The sequence below is a fragment of the Pleurodeles waltl genome, chromosome 6, assembly GCF_031143425.1.
Source record: "Pleurodeles waltl isolate 20211129_DDA chromosome 6, aPleWal1.hap1.20221129, whole genome shotgun sequence".
Taxonomy (NCBI): domain Eukaryota; kingdom Metazoa; phylum Chordata; class Amphibia; order Caudata; family Salamandridae; genus Pleurodeles; species Pleurodeles waltl.
In genome coordinates this window covers 365,330,138-365,357,681 of record NC_090445.1, presented here as the reverse complement: position 1 = coordinate 365,357,681, position 27,544 = coordinate 365,330,138, and the positions used below count along the sequence as shown (strand labels likewise).

The 27,544-nt window shown below is 46.2% G+C and overlaps 2 protein-coding genes across 2 annotated transcripts in view; one reads left to right on the top strand and one right to left on the bottom strand.

The window, feature by feature from the left end:
- The window catches only part of RAB2B (RAB2B, member RAS oncogene family), a 60,610-nt gene extending 54,569 nt beyond the window's left edge, over positions 1–6,041 (bottom strand). Inside the window, exon 1 of the mRNA XM_069238268.1 lies at positions 5,732–6,041. Within this exon, the coding sequence (XP_069094369.1) occupies positions 5,732–5,777 (46 nt within the window). The 5' untranslated portion in view covers positions 5,778–6,041. The remainder of the gene's footprint in view (positions 1–5,731) is intronic.
- A 417-nt stretch (positions 6,042–6,458) lies between these two features.
- Positions 6,459–27,544, top strand: part of TOX4 (TOX high mobility group box family member 4) — a 315,932-nt gene continuing 294,846 nt past the window's right edge. Inside the window, exon 1 of the mRNA XM_069238267.1 lies at positions 6,459–6,556. Within this exon, the coding sequence (XP_069094368.1) occupies positions 6,551–6,556 (6 nt within the window). The 5' untranslated portion in view covers positions 6,459–6,550. The remainder of the gene's footprint in view (positions 6,557–27,544) is intronic.

Here is a 27,544-nt window from a genome sequence, read left to right as displayed (position 1 = left end):
CTCAAAAGAACAGTGAAAATGAACTGCGTACATGACATAAGTGAGTAGCGATTCCAATGAACGGAGCAGTGGGTTTAGTTTTGGAGTAGTACGGAAACAGTTGTATGAAGGATTACAAAAAGAGGTGTATGAGGTAAGGTGGTACAAACAATAAAGAAATAGTATAGATCAGCTTTTCACAAGCTGTGGGTCACAAGCCGATTTTTGGTGGGTCGTGAAAGTCCAAGCAATGAATAAAGAAGTATTTAAATTCTCGTCTGGTGTACTTCAAAGACGGCAGGCCAAGTCAGGTTGTGTCTTCTCACAAATTGCTACTATTGGTGTTTACACATTCATCTCACTTTGCAGTCAGAAAAAGAAAAATAATGTAAATTAGGTGGCAATATTCATAGTGTACCGTGAGTGTGAAAGGAAAGACTATCATTTTTGTTAACAAACAACAAAATGTAAATAGCTGCGAAAGAACTGTACATGTTTGGGCAGTTAGGAAGGCGAAAATGAAGCTCATTTTTTCCTAATTCTGAAATGTGATAGAAACAAAGATTTTAATAGGACCATAACAAATCAAGACACTTTACTTGGTGATGCATAAATAATAACCGTTCACTGAAACCCGTTTCAACATTATTTGTGCGCAATATCATTAAAACTGTGTCTGTGCAGATTTATTGGCCATTTCAATGGAAAACTGTGCTGTCTGTAAATAACAGTACGCTACCACACAATGCTTTAGTTATATATATTAAACACATTTGAAAAAATGCCTGACTCCTATTCTATTAAAGCTAGATGGGTAACAAAAGATTATGGTTCTACAAAATTTGGAAAGCACTCTCATAGCAGCTGAAACCCTGGTAAAGAAAATAGAGGAGCAACATTAATGCTAGTACAGTTAAGAAAAATTTACATTTTTTTTATTTTTTATTATAAAATTATTAGAATTGAAAGTACATTTTAAATAACATTGAGCAGTGGGCAAGACATTGTAACCTGTAGTACAAATTATTAAGCAGCTATAATAATAATCAATCTCAGCCCAAACTGGTTCAGGGGACAGGCCTACCTGCAGGACAGTTCCTACTATATAATTCACTGTTGAGGTCTTTATCATCTAAGTGGGGTGACCTGTCTACTGCACCCCCAACCCATCTGCTGGTACAATACATACAGGTGATGGGGCAGGGAAGACACCTGATTTGGTGGTTCACTGATGCGCTGCGCACGCACACAATCCTAGAGTGCGCCACGCTGCGTGCGGCCTGGGACACCGATGCGGATACCTCATTCACAGACGTACAATGGAACTCTGTTCTCTCCAGCCACATTAATATACCCCGTAACTCTAGATTTTGCCTGATACAATTCTATATTATTCATAAAGCATAACTCACTCCAGCTCGCATTAATAGATATTTTTCTCGCTGCGATGCAGCTTGCCCCCACTGCTCCCACATTAATGCAGATATGATTCACATGCTATGGTCCTGTCCCCCCGTACACTGTTTCTGGAGAGCAGTAGAGTGCACAACGCGCTCGGTTCCGTTTACATGGGAGGTCTGTGTGCTGGGTCTCTTTCCTAGGGGCGCCCGACATAGAGCTGCTGCAAGATTTCTGGATCTAGGCTTGATAACAGCTAGGCGGCTGATAACTCGTAGGTGGAAGTCGGCGGACCCACCAACTGAGCGGGCCTGGAAGTATTAGTTCGAGACCTGGGCAAGTGCGGAGGGGGTGGCATTAAGACGTGAGGTTGCACTAGGTTTGCACAGGTATCCGTTGTCAGACAGCTGGGAGTTGATGATGGCGTACTTACAGGGCTCAGGAACGGACCCAGGTATAGCGGAATCAGACTAGCAAATGAGGTGGGAATGCACCCAATACAAACACGGGAGCGCGAGGCGGAGTGTGCCGGAGCGTGGGCTGCTGGTTCAGTCTCTGTTTTACAGGTGCAGCCGGGTCCTATACAGGCAGCAGGTGTCTGAAGTTTGGATGTGCTCCTGTCATGTATTAGTACGTATGTGTGCTGCAGGGGGGTTTCCGCACGCACGAAGACATGATCAATTAAATGTCTATTACCTGAAGATACAGTACTCCATTGTTTGAAACTGTTAATATTTTTATGTATTGTTTGACTTAAGATCAATATTCGCATGCATAACTCTGTACGAACGCATTGATCTCTGTGTGAGGATTAGAGAGGCACTGTGGCATCGACTGCCCTGCAGGTTATCCACAAGTCTAAAAGTTTCATTGCATGGACATTTTTTTTCTCTTTTGCATTCATGTGTCATAAATCCTGCTGTGTGTAAGCTCCGGTGGAGGTCTAGCTGTTGACTGTTTCGATATCTACTTTCTTCTGGTGCAATTACATGCATAACTGGCAATTACACAGATTTGCTGTACTAGTGTTGATGTGAAAGTCTAAATGTTACAACATGGTTGAAAAATAATAAACAGATTTTTGAAAAAAAAAACATAATAAATCTCAGATGGCCGAGCGAACAAAGCAGCAGAGTGGATGATCGGGCAGTGGTAGTTATCACTGAGCAGAAGCATAGAAGATGGAGCAGTAACACTAAAGGAGGAGGTGCAGCCTATATGGTTAATGATTGATGTAACTGGAGTAGTTGAACAGATGTTCAGGCAGCGGTGTAGATGGTGGTGCAACACTGGCAATGATAAAGTTGTGACAGACAGCAGAGATGTGATTGGTGCAGTGCTATAGAGGCTTTTAAAGTGGTGGTCATGATAAGGCAGAGGTTTAGTTGATGAAGTGTTGAAATAAATGATGGTGAAGTACAATGGGTTGAAAAATTCTTCTATTGATGTACTAAGAGATCATTCTTTACCTCACCAGGCCACAAAAAATCCCTTTGTGCCAGATGACCTAGGACCTAAAAGCTGTTTTTTTTAGATTGCATCAAACGTATCAGGCAGATCATGTGTTATCTTGCTGATCCAAATACTTTTTTCTTTTTTTTGTGTCTCAGGGAAGGTGTTCTACAGCATTCCACCTTGCACCACCAGAGATCAACCTTCTGATACATGTTTTTTTTAATGTGGGAGTACAGTGCAGAAGGAAGAATACAGGATGGCTGGTGTCCTCAGTTTTTTTTTAGCACTTTGCACTTTTGAGATTTAATAAGTGGAGGAGCTGGCATGTGATAAAATAGGCATTCAATGGAAGGAAAACATGTTCTTTGTCATGGTAGGGCAACACATTTCTGCCAGCTCCAAATGACAACCACAAGATCTTACCTCTTTTGAAATTGAACAACATCTCCTTAGATAATACTTAACTAATTCTGTCTATGTCGGACTGTAAAAATGGTGGGCCTGGTGTTTTTTAAGCAATCAAACGGTAAAAGGACTTGATCAGCTAAATTAATAATAGTTACACTTTAGAACATTAAGGGCTAACTCATCCAAGTAAATGTCAATGAGGCAGTCATGAACAGCATCTACTCCGTTATCCCCCTTGTATTTCACCCACAGGATCATGTTCTCTAACTGGATGCCATCCAAGCACATTTGGAATTACAGATTGTGATGTTGGATAATCCCAGTGAAATATGCAAATGCTGCAGTGCAGAACCTTGCAGAACGCACCAAAGACAGCACTTATCTGGCAGCAAGTTCCACCAGCGCAGATCCCTCTCAGGACTTCTGCACTCAGCTGCCCATATTCTTCAGCAATAAAATTGCCAATATGTACAAAACTTCAGAGGCCAACTGGACAATTCCTTCCTACTCATCTCTACCAACTTCTAAAGGGCAAACTTGATCACCTGAACCACCTTCACCACTCAAGAAACCACAACAACCATGCAGTCCATACACTCTGGAGTACCCCCCCCGACCCCTGCCTTCACCACTTCTTCATCAAAGCACTGGACCCCTATCACCTCAGCCCTAACCCCGAACCTGCATAAATCAAAATCACAGCCACCTTCCCGGACACCTAGAAAAACACTGCAGTATGCTCCTCATCAAGAAACCCGCAGCAGAACCGAAAATGGTAGCCAACTACTGGTCTACCGCCCTGCTCACCTACCAGGCAAAAGCAATGGAAAATGATAAACACAGGCGTAGCCAGCCACCTCACTGACAACCACCTTCTCAACACCACTCAATCCAGATTTGGGTTTAACCACAGTACAGTGACTGCCCTCATCGCTGCCACAGATGAGATCTGGATGATCATAGACAAAAGGTGACACCATAGCCCTCATCCTACTGGATCTTCCTGTAGCCTTCGACACTGCCGCCCATCCTATCCTTATCCAATGACTGCACAAAGCCAGGCTCCACTTTGATGGATTTGTTCCTTCCTGACAGGATGCACCCAGTCAGTCAGCCTGGCCCCTTTTCAGCGAAGATGCCATCAACCGCATCTGCAGAGCTGCACAAGGACCCTCACTCAGACCCCCTCTTTTTCAACACCTCCATGACCCCACTTGCCAGCATCATCCACTCCCACTGAATCAACATCATGTCTTGTCATAGAGTATGAGCTGATGACACCCAGCTCATACTCTATGACAAGCCAGCAAACACAGACCAATTCCTGTGTCTGCATGACCAAATTCGCCAGATGGATAAAAACTAACTGCCTCAAGCTCAACACAGAGAAGACGGAAGTAGTTATCTTTGGCAAAGACACCTTGCTCTGGAACTCCATCTGATGGCCTGCCAGACTCAGAATCACACTCTTCTCAGGAAACCACCCAAAGAACCGTTGAGTAGTAACTGGCAACCATCTCACCATGATCAACCAAATGTGAAAAAGTAGCCTCCGTCTCCTGCTTTCACATACTTGAGATGCTCCAGATGATCTTCAAATGGCTCGCTACTAAACACTCACCTAACTCTAACACTACTAACTCTACTAACACTCAAATTAATCATCACCCACTCCCTTGTCACTAGCAAACTGGACTGAGGTAGTGTGCACTCTATGCTGGAATCAATGCTCAACTGACTAGAAGACTCCAGACCATACAAAACTCTACGGACAGGCTCACCTTTAAACTACCATCCAACATCTCATTGTGCTCTGTGGCTCCCCGTCCACAAACAAGCACTCTTAACTTTTCACACACACATACATACAAAGCCTTACACAACATTGACCCCACATACCTCAGCAACTGCATAAACTTATACAAATCCACCAGAAACATCTTCGTATCTGGACTCCTACCAACATTCCCAACATAAACATGCATACACAGAACCAGATCTGGTGTAAGTGCCTTCTCCAACCACGCTCTGAAAGCATGAGAAGACTTGCCGCTGCACTTGAGAGCTTCTTCCTCTGTTACTGAATTCCACAAGGAACTGAAGACATAGTTTTTCACCTAGTCCCAACCCTGGCTCGGCCCATACATTCTCCTGCTTCGGCGCCAGGATACCCTCCCGCTATGCTGACAGCTGACACAACACCAGGCAGTGCTTTGAATGGGCCGGTACAGTCTCTGGCACAGACTACCTGCACTTTATTTTTTCAATTTCAAGCACTGACACCAGGACAATCCCACGAGATAATATGCCTAAGGTTTTATCCGACAGCGCTCTTAAATCGGAGTTGTATAGTTAAATCCCAGCACGCAAAGCAACGGAGGCCAGAAAGACAAGCGAGGATGAAGATGTCACGCATGACGTGGTCAATCGCGTGGAGGTACTCACCAGGTGAATTTAGGCGTAAAGCTAGATACGAAGAAAGATCGCTTACCGGTATCTCCAATGATGATATACTTGAAAAGAAAAGCGTAAGACATGGTGCCGCTACTGTTGCTGGGCTCTACTGCCTCCCCGGAGCCTCCAGCACAACTAGGGAACCTCGTCCCTCTTCAGGGACCGTCTTCAACTCGAGTTAACCCTCAGACAAGTACACAGTCTATCGCTTTCGCTGAGACACTCCCCCTCCTAATGGAAAAAATCTACCGATCAAGTGCCGCTCCTTCCACGGCTCGCGACACCGACCCTTCGCTGCATTACAACAACCACTGACAAATTCACTTACAAAGGAAACCATGGAAACTGAAGAAGGACATCTGCCAATTCCAGTAGAATGTGCGGTGGGTTCTCCTTTGCCGACGTATTTATTGTCGCCTTGCCAATTACAAAGGGTTACCCGAAAATATACACCAGAACTGCAGGTAACCCAAATAAAAGATACAGAGAAGTGATCTACGAAAGACATGTTTGAATTGTACAATTTTCTAAATGTTTATTCTATAGCAACAATTACATTGATATTTTTGAAAAGTAATTTTTGATTAGACATTTCGAACACAAACATAAATTAAATTAGATAATACTTATTTGAGTCATTGCATAGTTATTAACTGTTAACAAAGGCATGTAAACATTAATGTATTGTGTAAAAACAAGGTTCAATCCAGTATGGCTTCACCTCTAACCAGGTGCCCATTCGCGTGGTTAGGAAGTGCCTTTTCCTTTAACTTCCGGTAGTGCCATTTGCCGCCATGTTGGATGAGGGAGGAAGGGGAGAAAGGCGAGCAAGGGGACCGGTGGCGGCGGCCGGGCGATGGAGGTAAGGTCGTCTCGTGCAAGTGTTGTACAATTCCAGAGCATAAAATAACATGGGGAGCAAGCAGGGCTAACAAACATCGAAGTCGGCATCAAATGTTAAAATGGGGCACTTATTGGCAAATTTCACACTGAACACAAAGAGCCATGACCCCGTTCCCAATATTACATGAGTTGCCTTCTGTTAGTAAACCCTGGGACTCAAAGGTGTATTTAGTCTAAGGTCTATATCGGTTTGTATTTAATTATGTCAGGAAGCATCACAGAAAGTTACAAACTCATCGCCGGACTATCCCCCACCCTATAATGTAGGGACATCAGGCCTCCGATATACAAAGATCATGACTTCGTGCATGAAAACCATCCTTTGTAGTTTTGAGATCACATCAACAGATACCATTTAGCCCTTAAAGTCTCAAAATTAACTTTTAAGATTTTTTTCCAAAGTCAAACCTGAAAATACAAAGATTAGAATCTAGAACGTACCAGGGTGTTTACTTTTTAAAATGTCCAAATATTACTAAGCCACGCCTTCCAACTACTCAGATCTAATGTTTCATAAACAGCCGCCAAATGTTTCACTATGCTCGCACCCCAACATATCAAGAGATCCGCCCACATATTTTCCTACATATGATTTCCAGTTGAGCTATCCAATATATAATGATTAGTCCACAAAAGTATCACTGTTAGCTCCACAGTATTCTGTTGTGTACAAATAGTCAAGATTGATTTCCTCCAAAATAAATACGTTTACCATGCGTTGGTCTTAAAGTATCTATGCCATACCTCTATCCCAGAAAACTGTACAAATGACTGTTTACCGCCCCCTTAAAAAGTAATCATTTAGAACAGTAATACTTTGATAAATTGACATTACCTCTGTAATATTGCCCAACTCATAGGACACAACACAGTGATCTTGTGGTAACAAGATACAAAGGGCAGCCCCCCATGAGTTTCTGTGTGTGTAATGTCACCAGGTGAAAAACTGTAGGATCAACGACGCACGCCAGAAAACAAAATGTGAGATTGGGTTTACATCAAAGTACATGTTTCCTCTTAATAAATGTAATGTGCCAAGCATATCCGTGGTGGACCCCGTGAATTTATTTTACCGCGTACCCTTTGACTATTAAAAAGAGACAGTGAACCTATATTTTTACGATTCTTGATTGTGGTTTTCACTTGCTGTGTCGACTCCTATTAACTTTGTGAAATAATACCCTTTCCCCTGGTTTGTGGGCTGAAACGTTTGTGAGAAGTGATTCCCAGTCATTAGTTGCTGGTTTCCTGAAAATACGATTAAGTATCTGGGGTAAATGCTGTTGTGTTTGGCGCACATCATTACAAAAACGCGCGTGCTCAAGTGGTCATTCAGTGTACACTTGACAGATTTACACGGTGGAAGCTGACAGCTTCCGAAATTTCCAATCTCTGAATTCTCTAGTTGCACTGTGATTTACTTTGGTATATCCAGTTAGGATATTCTGTTATATGTCCTTGTTATGCTTCAAGTAACAACAAATGTGCAACCTCGTACCTGTTTTCTGATCTGGATGGACCGCCCCTTGCAAATGCTACCCTGAGGCTAGAGGTGGCTGTCAGTCTAATGACATGAGGTTATGACTCACTTGACAACCCGGTGCCCCTGCTTTTTTTTTTTTCTCCCAAGGCCATCATTTTTTGCGTTAATTTTTAAACAAACTAACGGTAAAGTGCATTGTTCAGAAATGTAATTAATCTGTCAGGTCCATCTCAGAAGCCAGGGCACAGTTTATGTCAGTTGGATGCCTTTACATTATTAAGATAACCAGTTGTAATTTGCAGTTAATATATAGTCTTTCAGTTAAACCCCAGTATAGACTTTAATATAGCTTCAGAAGGGTTTTGGTTATTTCCAGTGAAATAACTGTAAAGGGTCAGCAAAAAAGGTATTGAAATTTGTAATTTTGCTGCTCGGTAATTTATCTGGTATTACAATGTTGCATTGTTGCTGGCTGTAAAAATACAGTTAGTAGAACACACTTTTGTGTATTCTCGGCAGCTAATTTGACAATTTTAGACAAATACTTTTTACCAACAGTGGTAACATAACTCTACCGGACAATGTGTGTATTAAAGGCGTCGACAGGCTACTTGTAGCTCTGACATCTCTGTCATTACCAAAGCATCGAGAGACCTAATAAAATGCCTAATTGGTAGTTTTTATACCATTGGCAGTTAATACCAAATACCACCTTCAGTATTTATAATATTTTCCTTTCTGAAACAGGGCCAATATTGCTGATTTTGTTTGGATAGTTGAAATCGCAAGTCTTCCCATTTCAATCAGATTTACCTTCTCAAAAACTATGCACAACCATAACTGCCGCTCCCTTTTTAATAACTGCATTAACATTCCCTTATGCAATTACAGAGTCATGCAGAAAGTTCAGGTTGCCCCTGAATAGCTCCGATTTGGTGGCATAGGAGTGGAAGATAAAAGGTTAGGTGTCCCAGTACAGACAGTGTTGCTCTTCAGTTTGATAATTATTCGTTTTGATTTTGACCTCTTCAGGTAGTCAGCAAAACACAAACAATAAAAAGTACAACTCCCCACTATTTAGAAGGCTAAACAATGAATGCACACTTCCTTTTTTATATAACTGTAGTACTTTTAAACATCAACAACAAGAAACATGCAATGCCAGTCATGCACCGATTAATGTAAGTAAATATCAATTATAGCTAATCGTTCAGTACCCTAAAACATTAATTCATATATTGTATATAAAAAATAAAAGCAATACCGAGGAGGAAACGGAAGGAAACAGTGGTGTTAGCAAAACTGTAGGTGTATCCTCTGCAAATCTGAAATAAATAGAGCAAGAAAAGCATAATCCTCGCTTCTGAACTTGACATAGGAATACCCTTGCAGGCTTCCTGCCATATCTTCATTAGTAAACTACCTGTTCTACTAAGATGAAGTAACTCTTCTACTCTCAGATGTCTGTAACTTAACAAAATAAGGCTACTCTTTTCCTAATACATCCATTGCCCTGAATAGCGCGTACAACTTCAATTTTGACAGTCAGGAATGTCTCTAGCTGCAAATTACTTATGCAATTCTCTCCTGTAAACATTTAATCTGGCGAACCGTGGTCCAGCTCTATTTATCATCTCTTGTGAACAGAAAATACTGTAGTTCCAAATTTAGATTACCTGAGAGACAGCAGTTTTGGGCAGTTACATACAGGTTCATTTATTTTATGCTTCCTCGAAGAGTTTCTACAGAGTGATATAAGGAACGCTTGAATTAATCTCAGCCACTTTCCAGATCAATTTTTCACCCCCTTTCCCGTTTGAGACAGAAAATAGTCATATGAAAATCAGTTGGTTCTGCCTCAATAAGAACACTCCAACTTGAAATGCCAGGCCATGCCCCCCTATCCGGGCATTAACACAAGCAAACCCAAACAGATTTCGGTTTATTTTAGCCTGGTCATGTCAGTGAGGTATAGGGTGTGTCATGTGGCACACTGGTCATGGGACCCATATGTGGACATACCTGTTGCATCTAGGGCATCTACTGCAAAAAAGGTATGGAAGAAAAGAATGCTTCAGTTAATCTCAACCACTGGTGAACTCTTTGGCCACGTTCCAGGTCATTGTTTTTCAACCTCTATGCCACTCTAGACAGAGAACAGCCATATGCAAATCAGTCTTGGTCCTGCTGTATTAGCAGCAGACCAGACCAAACTGTTGGGCCCGGTCCCCTCCACTTTACAACACAAGGAACCACTAAATGGTTTTGTCCTACTTTTACTGAGGTGTGCCTTGAATCCTGTGGCACAGTTGTCTCTTTCTCTATAATGGCACAGAGGGCTAAAAACAATGGACTAGACTGGGGCCCGAGTAGTCGCCTGTGAACGAAATTTATTCAAGCATTCCTTCCATCTTTGTTTCTTGTTTCCTGAAGGAGCTTGGCAAAGCATGAATAACTCTTTAACCCCACGTAACCATAACAACCAGCCCTCATACATATACGTCGGATAAACCAATAAGCTTATTGCCTGCATCCCTATATACTTCCTCAAGAAGTGAAAAATGCCCCGTTTACACATAACATTGTCTGAAAAGAATAAGTAATAATATCAATATATATATAATAATAATTGTTTGGATCTTGAATTAAGAGCATACCTGAATAAACATATGTTTACTTCATCCATCTAGTCCTTGCCCGATTAGCTATTAAATTGGATACTTTGAGACCTGACATTCTGTCTTGTGCACATTGCTTTTCAAGAAATTCTGATCGGCATACCTGTGTAATTCACCCAGGTCATGTTGAAGTCTATTGGTGTTAAGTCAAAAATAATTAAATCTTAGGCACCCATTAACGTGTCCAATTGGCATACTCCAAGTAAAGGAAAAAACTTATGCACAATATAAATTGTTCTAGGCAAATCATATAAGTTCTTGGAAAATAACAGAATGGGCATATCATATGGAGAAGTGTGGCACACTGTTTAGATCGGCAGACCCTGATGCAGAGATCCCACCTCAGAGGGTCTTGGGCTCAATTCCCTTGGACCAGATAATTCTTGCCTCGGTGCCTAATCTAATTAATGGGTCCCACTCTGTAACTCTGGGCAATACCTTGCTTAATCTCCACAATGACCCTGACAGGTCTTGGGTGTCTGGCCTCACCCTGGGGGTTGCCCAGGAGTGGGCGTCTTAGAGTGAAAAGCCAGCAGGGGTTCCACAGCGGTATGCGTACAGCGCCTTGAGACTCTAACTGGTGAGTAGTGCGCTATACAAGTGCAAAGTTTACGTTTTACGTTTGTATGAATATTTGGAAATTACCAAAAAGGCTCACAAGAAACCCTCTTTAATGTCATTCATCATATTTTATATAGTCGTTGTCTCCCATTAAAATATTGGACTATTTGGATATGTGAAAAGCAATTAATAATTTTAGAAGCACAGAAAGAATCTTACTATATCTAATTTGCATCCTAAAGTTTGCCTGTCCAGAAGGTCAAATGCCTTGGCAAGCTAGTAAAAGACCCGTAGACAGAATTCTCTCTGGTCCTAATGTATTTGCATAGAAGTGAATGTAGATGTTCTTCAGGACAGATAAATTAGTCATAAATCCTGATTGTTCAATAGGCATAGTTGCCTTCATCGATATCTGCACCGGTAAATGTTAATGTCCTAGAAGGCTCTCAGCAAAAAGCTTTTTACCCGAGTGAGGTAATGTAGTCTGTCTATAGCTTACTGGCACATTTTGCAACCTTTCACTCCCTTTTTATAATAGCATTATTTTACTACTCTTCTAAATTCAAATGACTAAGCCTGAGAAAGACAAGCATTGGCAAATCCACTAGGTCCCGCCTATGCAAGGGCTATTGGCTTTGCAATCTGTTTTAGCTATGTTTTACACCAGCATGGCTGCTGTTCAGCCTGGATAAAAGTTAGTGGCGTAGGGGAGAGTGGTCTGAAGTGTCATAGAGCGGATTGGAGAAGAGTGGAGTAGAGTGTTGCATAGTAGCAGAGTGTGTTGTGTATTGGAGTGGCATCGCGTAGAGTGGCATACACTGGAGTGTCAGAGAGTAGATTGGACTGGTGTACAGTGCATTAGTGTAAAGTGTCGTAGAGTGCAGAGGCATAGAGTGCAGTGACATTGAATTCAGCGGTGTACAATGCAGCGTGGTAGAATGCAGCAGCATAGATTAGAGTGGTGCATAGTAGAATGTAATGGAATAGTGATGTGGAGTGGTGTAGAGTTGAGTAATGCAGAGGACAGTAGAGTTGAGTGGCATAGAGTGCAGTGGTGCAGAGTAGCATAGAGTGGCACAGAGTAGATATAATAGTTTCAGAGTAGAGTGTAGTGGCGTATTGCAGGATAGCGTGCAGTTGTGTAGAGTGGCATAAAGTGTAATGGTGTAGAGTAAAGTGGTGCAGGTTAGATTAGAGTGACAGTGACCTTTCGAGGACTAGCGTGGAATACAGGGGCATAGAGTTGGGTGTTGGAGTAAGTGGTGCAGAGTGTGCAGTGTTACGAAGTGGCTTAGAGTACAGTGGAGTTGTTCAGAGTAGATTGATGAGGCCTAGACGAGTGATATAGAATTCAGTGGCGAATAGTGCAGTGGTGCAGAGTACAGTGGCATCAGGCAACACATTTTCAATTGAAATGACCATTACATTTGCACAGACATACAGTTTTACTAATAAAACTATACAGTGCAGAGACGAAAATGTGTTGAAATTGCATCATCCAGTGGAAAGATTTATTTTCATCATATTAAACTATTTGTTTCCAAAACACATCAGAAATAACAAAAAATGTGCTTTATTTGTGTTCTCGATTCTGATATATTCTGAAATACTTATACACTTTATTTAAATGTTATGAGTTAGGAAAAAAAACTCTTTCCTACCCCCTGTATTCAGCAATATTTTCATGTAAATCCTCTCCCTTTGAAGTCAGAGAATGAAATTTAAACAAGTGTCCTCCTACAACAGCTCCTTAAATTTGACCTCGGTCTTTGAATGCACACGAAGTGTGACGAGATATAAACAAGATTTACAGGCCTGTTACCAGAAAGGGAGCTTTCAGAAGGATACTGTAAATATGGTTTGGGCAAGGGAAGGTGCAAACTAAAGCTGGACAGCCTAAAACAAAATTAGCAAATGGAAAGCAAGAAAATGTGAGTTACAAACCACAAAGCCAATGGCAAACAACGTGAGAAAGTATTCCTTGGTCAGCTTTCTGAATGTTCTCAAGGTGTCTTTAGGAAACTAGACAGCTGCATTGTAGGCTGCATCCTAAAAAACTGGTGCCAAAATGTTCCCGCTGAATCTAGGCCCTTGTTAATCACTTACAGAGAGACCTTATCTGCACCCAGAAGATTTCACCTTAGCTAAATTATAAATTGGTATCTGAATTGTAGGTGGGGCAAGGATATGGTTCATCCTCAACAGAATGACAGGTCGTTGATTCAAAATGTTAATACCAGCATAAGGATCAGAAATATTTTTAATCCATTTGTTTTCTGTTACTGGCAACATTATCCTTATAGCCTTATGTGTGGAAATGTGAACTGTTATATGGTGTGCTTGTGCCACTTCACTGTGTAATAAACTTACCAACTCCTCTAGGACCCTTAGGTTTCCTTTGTCAAACCTTCAGCTCAACCTTAGGTAGCTGTTGGTCTGAGCAGCAAGGCTTACACAAAGAAGCACACGAAAAACATTTAAACAGTACCAAAACAATTGAAGAAATCATCTAGATACCAAAGAAAGTCAACAGCAATTTATAAAAATAGACAATATCTGTAGGAAGCTGGCTCTGTACATACTATATCAAAATGAGATATAGTGTGCACAGAGTCCGGAGGTTCCCCAAGAGGCTTGACAGAGGCAATAATAGATAATACTAATGCTCTATGTGTGGTAGTGTGATCAAGCAGTTAGGTTTGTCAGAGGGTAGTGTTAAGCATTTGTTGTACACACACAAGCAATAGAAGTAACACACACTCAATGAATTAACTCCAGACCAATAGGATTTTATATAGAAATATATATTTTTGTTACTTTATTACTAGAACCACAAGACTCAGTTCAGAAGTAAATACTGTTGCAGGTAAGTACTTAGCATAGACATCAATGTAACTTTGTTTCAGTTTAGTCAAGTAGACAGTTTTTAAGAAAACAGAGAATATCAATTTAAAAGTGGACACTTCATTTCTTCAGAACAGTTCCTGGGGGTAGAAAATAAAGTACAGTTTTAGAGGTAAGTACACAACTTAAAGTTCCAGTCCCCAGGTTATAGGTAGTCCACTGTTGGGGGTTCAAGTCAGCCCCAAACACCCACCACCAGCAATATAGGGCTGGCTGGGTGCAGAGTTCAAAGTTGAGCAATTTTACCCTGGGCTCCTATGGAGACAGGGGGTACTCGGAATTCGGTCTGCCAGCAGGTACGTACCCACGGCTCAGAGGGGGAGACCAAGGGGGATTAGAGGAGCACTGGATGGGGCCCCAAGTAGGCAACAGTCCCACACCCTCTGCGGCACTGGGGCAGCTGGGTGCAGGGTGCAAACAGGGCGTCGGCTTTCCAGTGAAACTCTATGAGGAGACCCTGGTGGTCACTCAGGTGCTGCAGGCAAGGTCCAGGTGGGTGTCTTGGGCACACCACAGGTCGGACAGGGAAGAGGGCCACCTGTTAATCATCACTGCACCGGGTGTCGATTTCTCCAGGACCTGGGGGCTGCGGCTGCAGTGGGTCCTCTGGCATCAGTTATCTTCGGCCAGGGCAGTCGCGGTTAAGGGAGTCCTCAGGATTTCCTCTGCAAGTGTCATCGTGGAGGGATGGAGAGGTCAACCCAGGGTGGGTACTTGGTTGCCTGGGGGGGTCCTCTCTAGTTGGTTGGGCCACCTGGACTCGAACCGTGGGTGTTGGGTGCATAGTGGTTAGGACTCACGCTTCTGGAGTGAGGTGGCAATTCTTTAGAAGAGGCTTCTTTTTTGGACGGGGGCTGTCCACGGGAGATCTTGATCCTCTGTGATGCAGGCAATTACCTGGAGGTTTTTTAGAGGTCGCTGGACCTGCAGGGCGCGTGGCCTTTCTTCTGCAGGTTCGTTAAAAGCAGGAGACAGGCCGGTAGGACTGGGGCCAAGTCAGTTTGTTGTCTCCTTTCCTTCTCTGCTGGGGTTTCCGCTAAGCAGTCCTTCTTGTGAGGTCGTCAGGAAACTTACTAGCTTGGTTCAGGGAGCCCTTAAATACAAGATTTAGGGGCGTTTTAGGGGTCAGAGAGTAGTAGCCAATGGCCACTCCTTGTGCTCATTCCCTTTGGGGAGGGGAACACATTCCTATCCCTATTGGCCTTGACCCTCCAAACGAAGATGGAGGATTCTGCAAGGAGGGGGGTCACTTCAGCTCTGGACACCTTAGGGGTGGTCCTGGCTGAGTTGGTGACTCCTCCTTGTTTTTCCTAATTACCCCTCTGGACTTGCTGCCAAAAGTGGGGGCTTTGTCCGGGAGCTGGGCATTTTCACTACCTGGAGTGTCCTGGGGCATTGTAACACAAAGCCTGAGCCTTTGAGGCTCACCGCTGGGTGTTAGAGTTCCTGCAGGGGTGAGGTGTGAAGCACCTCCACCCAGTGCAAGCTTTGTTTCTGACCCAGAGAGCACAAAGGCTCTCACCCCAGGGGGTCAGAAACCCATCTCTCAGTAGCAGGCTGGCACATACCAGTCAGTCCTGCACTGAAGGATTGGGTAAAATACAGAGGGCATCAGAGATGCCCTCTGTGTGCATTTTGTAATAAATCTAACACTGGCATAAGTGTGGATTTATTATTCTGAGAAGTTTGATACCAAACACCCCACTATTTAGTGTAGCCATTATGGAACTGTGGAGTTCGTTTTTGACAAACTCCCAGACCATTTACTTAATATGTCCACAGTGTACTTACAATGTCTAAGAATGGACTTAGACACTGTAGGGGCATATTGCTCCTGCAGCTATGCCCTCTCCTGTGGTATAATGCACCCTGCCTTAGGGCTTTAAGACCTGCTAGGGCGTCTTACTCACAGGCCGTGTTTTGTGTGTATGGCACCCTGAGGGGAATGCCATGTCGACTTTGCCTTTTTCTCCCCACCAACACACACAATCTGCAATGGCAGTGTGCATGTGTTAGGTGAGGGGTCCCTTAAGGTGGCACAACCGATCTTCAGCCCTGAGGGACTGCATCAAAGGCCATTTTCCTACTCTATCTTTGTGTATTTTTAGACACCATAATGAAAAAGATTCAGTTTAGGGTTCTGGAGATATAGAATTTACAAAGTATGGTAAATCAAAGCATTTCACAAGCACTGGCTAATTCAGCTAATTTGATACAGAAAACATTTTTCATCAAAAATTTGGGCTAGTTGTAATGCTGTCACTTAGTCACTTAGGACGACCATCTCTAGTAGGGGGCTAGTCTGTGGGACCAGCAACGTCCTAAGAATATGTTACCGTTACAGGCTAGGCAGTCTTCAGACAGTTCCAGACACTTTATCCTGTTGTAGTGGATTCCTATAGAGGTTGTCCAGATGCAAGAAATGAAGGATACTGATGATAACAAGGATATTGTGGATGCTGTGCAGTCGACCAAGGTCTTCCTGTGGCTACTCCTTGGTCCACGAAGTGGGGTGGAAGGTCTTGCTTACAGGGTTGACGTCGCTTAAAGTCCTCTTGGTGCTGGTAGAAGCCCAGTTGCTACTGGGCTACCAGTCGCCCGATATTGAGGTCACAGCCCAGTCCATCTCTAGGATTCTGGGTGACTTAGGTGCAACTTTGAGCATTGGTGTAGGAAGTTGGCTCTGTATGTGCTATTTCAAAGTAAGGAATAGCATGCACAGAGTCCAAGGGTTCCCCTTAGAGGTAAAATAGTGGTAAAAAGAGATAATACTAATGCTCTATTTTGTGGTAGTGTGGTCGAGCAGTAGGCTTATCCAAGGAGTAGTGTTAAGCATTTGTTGTACATACACATAGGCAATAAATGAGGTACACACACTCAGAGACAAATCCAGCCAATAGGTTTTGTTATAGAAAAATATATTTTCTTAGTTTATTTTAAGAACCACAGGTTCAAATTTAACATGTAATATCTTGTTTGAAAGGTATTGCAGGTAAGTACATTAGGAACTTTGAATCATTTCAATTGCATGTATACTTTTCAAGTTATTCACAAATAGCTATTTCAAAAGTGGACACAGTGCAATTTTCACAGTTCCTGGGGGAGGTAAGTTTTGGTTAGTTTTACCAGGTAAGTAAGACACTTACAGGGTTCAGTTCTTGGTCCAAGGTAGCCCACCGTTGGGGGTTCAGAGCAACCCCAAAGTTACCACACCAGCAGCTCAGGGCCGGTCAGGTGCAGAGTTCAAAGTGGTGCCCAAAACGCATAGGCTTCAATGGAGAGAAGGGGGTGCCCCGGTTCCGGTCTGCTTGCAGGTAAGTACCCGCGTCTTCGGAGGGCAGACCAGGGGTGTTTTGTAGGGCACCGGGGAGGACACAAGTCCACACAGAAATCTCAGCGGCGCGGGGGCGGCCGGGTGCAGTGTTAGAACAAGCGTCGGGTTCGCAATGTAAGTCAATGAGAGATCAAGGGATCTCTTCAGCGCTGCAGGCAGGCAAGGGGGGGCTTCCTCGGGGAAACCTCTACTAGGGCAAGGGAGAGGGACTCCTGGGGGTCACTTCTGCAGTGAAAGTCCGGTCCTTCAGGTCCTGGGGGCTGCGGGTGCAGGGTCTTTTCCAGGCGTCGGGACTTAGGTTTCAGGGAGTCGCGGTCAGGGGAAGCCTCGGGATTCCCTCTGCAGGCGGCGCTGTGGGGGCTCAGGGGGGACAGGTTTTGGTACTCACAGTCGTAGAGTAGTCCGGGGGTCCTCCCTGAGGTGTTGGTTCTCCACCAGCCGAGTCGGGGTCGCCGGGTGCAGTGTTGCAAGTCTCACGCTTCTTGCGGGGAGATTGCAGGGTTCTTTAAAGCTGCTTCTTGAAACAAAGTTGCAGTCTTTTTGGAGCAGGTCTGCTGTCCTCGGGAGTTTCTTGTCGTCGTCGAAGCAGGGCAGTCCTCAGAGGATGCAGAGGTCGCTGGTCCCTTTGGAAGGCGTCGCTGGAGCAGAGTTCTTTGGAAGGCAGGAGACAGGCCGGTGAGTTTCTGGAGCCAAGGCAGTTGTTGTCTTCTGGTCTTCCTCTGCAGGGGTTTTCAGCTAGGCAGTCCTTCTTCTTATTGTTGCAGGAATCTAATTTTCTAGGGTTCAGGGTAGCCCTTAAATGCTAAATTTAAGGGCGTGTTTAGGTCTGGGGGGTTAGTAGCCAATGGCTACTAGCCCTGGGGGTGGGTACACCCTCTTTGTGCCTCCTCCCAAGGGGAGGGGGTCACAATCCTAACCCTATTGGGGGAATCCTCCATCTGCAAGATGGAGGATTTCTAAAAGTTAGAGTCACTTCAGCTCAGGACACCTTAGGGGCTGTCCTGACTGGCCAGTGACTCCTCCTTGTTGCTTTCTTTGTTCCCTCCAGCCTTGCCGCCAAAAGTGGGGGCCGTGGCCGGAGGGGGCGGGCAACTCCACTAAGCTGGAGTGCCCTGCTGGGCTGTGACAAAGGGGTGAGCCTTTGAGGCTCACCGCCAGGTGTTACAGCTCCTGCCTGGGGGAGGTGTTAGCATCTCCACCCAGTGCAGGCTTTGTTACTGGCCTCAGAGTGACAAAGGCACTCTCCCCATGGGGCCAGCAACATGTCTCTAGTGTGGCAGGCTGCTGGAACTAGTCGGCCTACACAGACAGTCGGTTAAGTTTCAGGGGGCACCTCTAAGGTGCCCTCTGGGGTGTATTTTGCAATAAAATGTACACTGGCATCAGTGTGCATTTATTGTGCTGAGAAGTTTGATACCAAACTTCCCAGTTTTCAGTGTAGCCATTATGGTGCTGTGGAGTTCGTGTTTGACAAACTCCCAGACCATATACTCTTATGGCTACCCTGCACTTACAATGTCTAAGGTTTTGTTTAGACACTGTAGGGGTACCATGCTCATGCACTGGTACCCTCACCTATGGTATAGTGCACCCTGCCTTAGGGCTGTAAGGCCTGCTAGAGGGGTGACTGACCTATACTTGCATAGGCAGTGAGAGGCTGGCATGGCACCCTGAGGGGAGTGCCATGTCGACTTACTCGTTTTGTTCTCACTAGCACACACAAGCTGGCAAGCGGTGTGTCTGTGCTGAGTGAGAGGTCTCCAGGGTGGCATAAGACATGCTGCAGCCCTTAGAGACCTTCCTTGGCATCAGGGCCCTTGGTACTAGAAGTACCAGTTACAAGGGACTTATCTGGATGCCAGGGTCTGCCAATTGTGGATACAAAAGTACAGGTTAGGGAAAGAACACTGGTGCTGGGGCCTGGTTAGCAGGCCTCAGCACACTTTCAATTGTAAACATAGCATCAGCAAAGGCAAAAAGTCAGGGGGCAACCATGCCAAGGAGGCATTTCCTTACAATTGGGCACTGGTCTCTGGTGATGCACAGATGTGGTTTGTGATGGGCTTGAAGATTCTGGGCTACCAACATGCCCCAGCAGGCTTTTCAGCTGTTGCGTCCCTGTACAATGAGCAGGAGGTCAGCTAACTAACCCTTGGAGTTTTTTGGCTTTATCTGGGCTCTGGAGACAGCTTCTTCTTGAGCAGGACACATTTATGTCCGGAAAATGCCCTCAGGATAGGATAGGATAGGATAGGATAGGATGCAGTTAGGAGCCAATGGGCTATTGTGTTCCTTCACTCCCTCCTGATGAGTATTTCCTTGTAAGTATGTCATCTAGCTATGCACCATTCTGCCCACTCTCTCGGTGTTCAGAGCTCTGTAGCCCAACCCAGAGATGTGACTACCACAAGGTACCTCATGGGCAGCATCTGCTGCCCTCCCCAGCTCCTCTTGCTGCCTCTGCCCTCTGCCTGGGACGAACTGAGAGCCTCCAACTCTGTTTGAGGCTCTCCTCCACCCACAGACTTGTCCCTGCTCCTCATCCCTGGTGGTGTAGTGGCCATCACAAGTAAGTATTTTCTCTTTGTCTCTCTTTCACTCTTGCTTTTTCTGCCTTTTTTAACTCATATTTCCTTTTCTTCCCATCTCTCTTCCTTTCCTCTGCCCCCCCCTTCCGCGCTGGCCCCTGTGGCCCCACCCACCTCCACCCCTGCGAAGCACATTTCCCGCCCTTCCGCCTCCCAGCTGACCGCTCCCTCCACTTCTTAATGGCGGCTGCTGGTGCGCTAAAGGTAAGCCCACCTGCGCCCAGCCCACGGCCAGCACCAGGAACCCTGGATCTCCATTACACCACCCCCCGGCCAGCCTCCATTACGATGCCGAGTTCCTCCTCCGCCTCAACAAGGACATCTCAGCAACTGCTGCACCATCTACCCCACTGAACTTTCACCTGCAGGAGCTGCAACTTCAGCGCCAGCCTAAAGAAGGTGATGGTACTCTCCACACACAGACATACCATCATCCTCCACAATCCTATCAACTACCTGCTCCTGAACATCCGCTCCCTCCACAAACAAGCCACCGAACTCTGAGATTTTATCGACACCACTTGACCGGACATCGCCTACCTTACTGGGACCTGGACCACCCCACCTAAGGACCAGACATCGACATTGCCATTCCCAACGGATACAGCATCCTAAGGAGGGACCGGCCCTCCTGCCGGGGCAGAGGACTCGCCATTGTACACAAGTCCTCACTATGTTTCAAGGTCGTCCCAGGAGAACCATGCACCACCATGGAACACCTTCACTTCCTGGTCTACTCCAACCACGACTCCTCCATCTGCGGCACCATGTTGTACAGGCCACCCGGCCCAGCATTCACGGACAGCGTTGTAGACATCGCTACCCCCCAGACGCTGTCATCAGGGATTGACACCTCCTTGGCGACCTGAGTTTCCACCTAGAAGACTGCGCCAACCCAAACACCACCGCTCTACTCGACAACCTCCCCACCTTCGGCCTCAGACAGCTGGTCTCTGCACCCGCACACATTGCAGGATACACACTGGACGCCATCTTCACCTCAAGCAACCGGATCACCATCAAGACCATCTCCACCCCAGACTGGACTGACCACCTTTCCATACACTTCATGATCACCACACCCAGCATCCGCACCCCTGTGGCCCCCCACAGGAAATGGAACAAAATCACCAATGAGCAACTCACCTCATCTCTCGCCAAATCCCTGCCTCCTCCCTTAGGTGATACCAACACTGCAGCGCGTAATCTCAACGCATGGATTGCCGAATGTGTCGACACTCTTGCCCCCCTCTGGTTCACATTGGCCAAACGCGCACCTAAGACAGCCAGCTGGTTCACCACAGAACTCCAAGCATCTAAGCGTACCTGCAGGGGTTTAGAGGAAAGAATGGAGGAACAGCCAAACCAGCGAAGACCTCGCCTCCTTCAGACCTGCAAATCGCAGAAACATCAAGAACGCAAGGAAGGATGCACCTCAGGATTACATACGCTCCACCAACACACAACTCTAAGGACCTTTTCTCAGTCATCAACGAGTTCACAGATCTTCCCCCCCACCTCCCCATCCGAAGCCACCAGCATCCCTCCGTCACAGGACCTCTGCGACAAACGAACCACCTTTTTTCCCTGCAAGATTCAGGACATTAACAACAGCTTCTACCTGGAAAATCCTGGCACTAGAACCTGTGACTGAACTCCCCACTTCCCCCCACCTCTTGATCCCACCCAGACCATCCACAGCTGGTCCACGCTCCCAACGGAGGAAACAGTCAACATCATGAATTGCACCCACTCCGGAGCCCCCACGCACCCCTGCCCACACCACATATTCATCAGAGCCAGCACATCCATTGCCCGAGCTGCGAAACGCAATGAACTGCTCCATCAACACTGGCACCTTCCACGATAACTGGAAACATGCTGAAATACGCCCTCTCCTGAAGAAACCTTCAGCCGGCCCATCAGAACTAAAGAATTTCTGGCCCATCTCGCTGCTACCCTACCCAGCCAAAGTACTGGAGAAAGCAATCGACGCACAACTCTGGAATTTCATCGAGGCAAACAACTCCCTGGACCGCTCCCATTCCGGAGTAACCACAGCACGGAGACAGCCCTCCTGGCAGCCACCGATGACATCTGATTACTCCTAGGCCACGGCCACACCGCAGCGGTCGGTCTCCCATGACCTAGGAATCCGCAGAAGAGCCCTGGAATGGATCTGCTCCTTCCTCTCTGGGAAGATTCTGAGGGTCAGACTCCCGTCCTACACATCCAGACCCACAGGAGTCGACTGCGGAGTTCCACAAGGATCCTCACTGAGTCCCACACTGTTCAATGTATACATGGCCCCTCTTGCAGCCATCGTCAGAAGCCACGGTATGAACAACGTGTCATATGCCAATGACACACAACTCAACATTTCCCTCACTGAAGACCCGGACACGGCCAAAATGAACTTCCACTCAGGAATAGAATCCTTTGCCACCTGGATGAAAGAAAGTTGCCTCAGACTCAACTCCGACAAGACTGAGCTCATCATCTTCGGAAACGCCACCTCAGCATGGGACAACTCCTGGTGGCCCACATCCCTCAGCGCCTCCCCTTCACCAACTGAGCACGCCCGATACCTACGCATCATCCTCGACTCCTCCCTATCCATGACCTGCCAGGTAAACTCAGTTGCCTCCTCCTGCTGGCACACACTTCGCAAACTTCGGAAGATCTTCAGATGGATCCCAGCAGACTGCCTCAGGACAGCCACCCACGCCTTAGTCACAAGCAAGCTCCACCCACGCCTTAGTCACAAGCAAGCTCGACTACGGCAATGCCCTCTACGCCGGTACCTCGACTAGAAACATTAAAAAAACGACAACTCATCCAGGACGCTGATGCCACCGCCAGATTCATCCTGGACCTCCCACACCAAGAACATATCTCCCAACACCTGAGGACCCTCCACTGGGTCCCGGTCGATAAACGAACCACCTTCAAGCTACTCACCCACACGTACAAGGCCGTACACAACGCAGGACCAGCCTACCTGAACCACAGCGCCTCCTTCCACATCCCCACCAGATCCCTCTGCTCTGCCCCGCTGGCCACTTTCTTAGGGCTCTGTAGGCCTGCCATGGGGGTCACTTACACGTTTTAGGGGGACAGTTGGCTTTGCTATGGCTTTTAAATAGCAAGGTCAGGCTAGCAGTTCAAAACTGCACTTCCAGTGCTGCATTCCTTGAGAGGGCTCATTAACTTGCAGGACCTTTGCACCATAATCTAGGGACTCACGGGTAAAGTCGCTTATGTCAATTTGGTATAGCACGTGTAACATTCACTTTTTTTTTGTAATCTTCTTTTTATTGACATTTTATGATACAGTACAAGCATACTTAATCAAGAAGCATCATAGACTATTCCATACAACTCCGTTTCCTTTGTCTTTTGTCCTCAGCTAGAGTAAGTGTTACATTGTGCACTAAGAATACTCTACTTTAAGGGACATTTATCATCATGCAAGGTTGTAAGTATAGCCAGCTCATACCATAAGTGAAACAGTGTAAAAAAACAACATTAAACAAGTTAACATACAACAAACCATCCGTCTCTGGTCAAATCAAGAGTAGCTAAGAGAAGTCGGTGGTTGCGTGTCCCCTTCTCTGGGCCTATGTGGGGTCCTCTCTAGTCTCCCCCTGTCTCAGACTCCGGTTTCTGAATATGGAAGAGGTGCAAGGCCCTTAGTTTGGGGCTACAAGTCATGAGAGGAAGTCCCCTGGAAAGGAACCTGACCAGGGGATTCCATACGTAATCAAAACTTCTGCATGTACCCTCCCCTTTATCAACCAGACGCTCCATGGCAAGGCTTTTCCATAATCCCGTGAGCCACAGTGTTATAGGCAGTGGGTCCACTTTTTTCCAGAAGGAAGCTAGAGTTGTCTTTGCCGCCCCTAAAGCCAGCCACATGATAGCCCGGTCCCCGTATGTTTGATGCTGTAGTTCTTGGGTTTAGAAGGCGCAGGAGGCCATGTTCCATCGTGATAGGAATGAGATATCCCAGCATCTCTTTCAAATGAGAGAGAATTTCATTCCAATAGGGGCGGATCGATGGGCAGTCCCACCACATGTGTTTAAAGCCTCCCAACATGCCACAGCCCCTCCAACATCTCTCTGACACCTGGGGATAAAGCTTCTTAAGTTTCTCAGGATACAGGTACCAATTATAGAGTAGTTTATAGTGAGCCTCTCTAGCTGCCATGGAGCGGTTCTGCTTGTTTATATGGTGATAAAGATATCGCCATTGCTCCTCCTCCACCGAGACACCCAAGGTTTGCTCCCAAAAGGGGATGTGTCGAGGGGTCAGTGCTGTTTGTGCTGTAGCTAATATAGAGTATAGCGTAGAGATACTGCCTTTTGTCGCTCCTCCCCTTTGCACAAATCTCTCCACTGGTAGAAGATCCCTTGTAGCTGCTTCCTTTATTTGTGGCTGTGTGACCCAATGCACTAACTGTGTATAATGGTAATGTTCGGATTGTGGGAATTGGAAGTCCCTACAGCAATTATTGAAGGTCCTAAGTTGGTTTCCATGGTATAGGTCTGCAATGCATAAGCAGCCCCCTTCTCTCCATTGATCAAATGGTCCCGGTAGTTCCCCTGGTGGGAATGCTTTGTTAAGGTGGATAGGGGTGTGTGGTGAGGGGAAGGACGTAAGCCCATAGAGTTTAGTAACTTTGTCCTACACTCTGAGGGTGGTGGCGGTGGGTGTGCTAAGGTATGCGTTTGGTGGTCGTGCCCCCTTGGGCTTCCATGGAATATCCCACAAGGTCTTGCCTGTCACCGCTCTGTCCATCTGCAGCAAAATCATATTTGACTGTTGGAGGGACCACTCAGCTAGGATGCACAATTGTGCTGCTCTATAATATAGCAGGAGATCCGGGAGTGCCAACCCTCCCCTCTCTCTGGGGCGCGTCAGCACCCTGCATGAAACCCTAGCTCTAGTACCCTGCCAAATAAATTTCGTGAAAAGCGTTTGAATCTCCGCAAAGAAATCTGTAGGGATCTCAACGGGCCGGCTCTGAAAGAGGTATAGTAGTCGGGGGAGCACCGTCATTTTAATACTATTGATGCTACACAGAGATAATGCTGGAACTACTGACATGGAACGAGAAGGGCCTCAACTCCCCCAATAAACGGTCTCAATTGAAAAAATACCTTGAGGAGCATAGGTATGACATGGTGGCCCTACAAGAAACATTTGAAGAGGGGGAGGGACGCGATTTTCCAAGTCCTCGCACTTCATTGTGGTGAGGTGTAGTTGCGCTTTTACATTTGCGAGTTCAGTCTCCACCGGGGCCACTTTCTGTTGTAAGTTCTGCATGTGTGTTTCCAAGTCAAGTGTGCGGGCACCCACTGAATCCACATCTGTTTGGAGGGTGGCTAGCTTCTCATTGACATCCATCTTGAAGGCCTCTAGTGTCGCTCTGATATCTGTTGTGAGCTCTTCACGCAACTCGGTTTTAAAGGCACGGAGAGAGGACAAGAGGTCCTCCTTTGTAAGCGCCATCTCCTCACCCTGTGTCTGGTCAGAACTCTCCACTCTAGCCGGCGTGAAATAGCTGGAGACCCAATTGGCCTGGAGTTTGCATCGTGGCATGTGAAACTGTTAAGGGCCCGGCCCCGGTGTTAACATTGGGATCTCACCCTCTTCTCAGCTTTACACTCCTTCACTGCAGGGGCCCCCTCTGGTTCCTCGCCCTTCCATCGCGCCACACCTCTTGGGGAGGGGGAGGCAGGGATGTCCCCCTCTCTCTTGTCTCAATGCTATGTCGTCTCTCCTCAGTGGGCTCTCTCCCCCCGTTGTGGGCTCGCCCCCAGTGACAATGACCTGCCAGTCTGGGCCCGCACTTGCCTCGGCAAACTCTACTTTCTCTGAGTCTCCTGTAGAGGAGGCTTTACCACTCAGTGCCTCTCTAAATGGCCTCCCATAGTCCTCCTCTGACCCCAAAATGCACAGCTTCGCCATCCCAGCCAGGAGAATATTTCAGGTGTTAGTTACCGTCGCCCATCGGGGGGGAATCTTCCCGTTGTCGCTTTATATCTTCTAGCGGGTGGGGGGCCTCCGCATATTCCAGCCGCTTATCCCGAACTGGGCCTCCCCTGGCTGCGCCCTTCTGCATGTAGAAGGGGATGCCTTCCCCATGCTCACTTCGCCCTTATCGCGGCTGGGTGTGGTCCTTTCCGCACATCCCACCCCGCACATCTGCGGCTCTGGCATCGGGGTGTCGCTTTCCCCTCGTCCCCGGGTCTCGCACCGTCAGTCCTCCATCTCGGGGCAGCGGCCCCTCTCTGGCTCCAGCCGGCTCCCGCTCGTCCAGCGCCTCACCACGGGGCCCGCTCACAGAGCCCCGCCGGACGTCACCCCCCTCTCCACCGGCAATCTCACCGGGTTTTGCCTCTCCCGAGGATTTGCGGCTGATTCCCGACTCGGGGGAGGCTCGTCAACACCTCCCCGCCGCCTCACTTCATCGGGCCTAGGGGAAATTAGACGGACCCGACGGAGCTCACGTCCGATCGGCCATGTTGGTTGGCCCCGCCCCCTAACATTCACTTTTTGGGGGGTCAGGGAACCCACACTGAGGTCTCGTTGGCAGGCCTCAATGTACTCTCAGTTACAAAACCAGCAGCATCAGTCAAAAAACTGGGGGTGACCATAAAAAAGAGGCACTCATCCCTAGTGTTTTGTTGTGTTGCTTCCTTATGCAGATTGCACCACATCATACCTTTTCTTCTACCCTTGGAATAAGTCTTATTTATATGGAGCTTATTTCTAAGGGCCTAAATTAGTTTTAGCGGGTTAGGCAAAAATATCTGCCGTAGCCTACATGTCAGATTGTTTACTTGAGAGAGTTTATTTTTATGCTTATCCACAACTGGGATACAGTACTTCATTTCTTGTTCATCTCAATCTTTAATACTAAACCTGTTATACTGGCAGAACATTTTACAATCACATTACTCACAGAGTTAAAAGCATGCATCTCCTCGGTATTTTTGGAGATTTAATCTGTAGGACTACAGGATACCAGCACATTGGTGTCACCTAGTTTCCATTGTGAATTTTCATATGTAGGAAGATTAAATTATAGTTGTGCTGTTCAATAATCACTAAATACGTTACTTACTAGCTGCAAACTTGTTAAAAATTGCAATAAATCTCAGTTTGCTTTAGCAGAATCCATTATAGAAGAACAACTATGACAGTTTCTTTATTAGACCTAGTGGTTTTGTCACATTCCAGATGGCCGATCACTACAAGGCGCCCATCTTTCTGGCACCCATCTTTCTGAATTTTTCCAGCAACATTAATCCATAGTTACATTCCTTATTTTGCACTGGGGACATTGGGGGCTTCATAATAGCCATCAAACTCTATTGAGCCAGAGGTTCG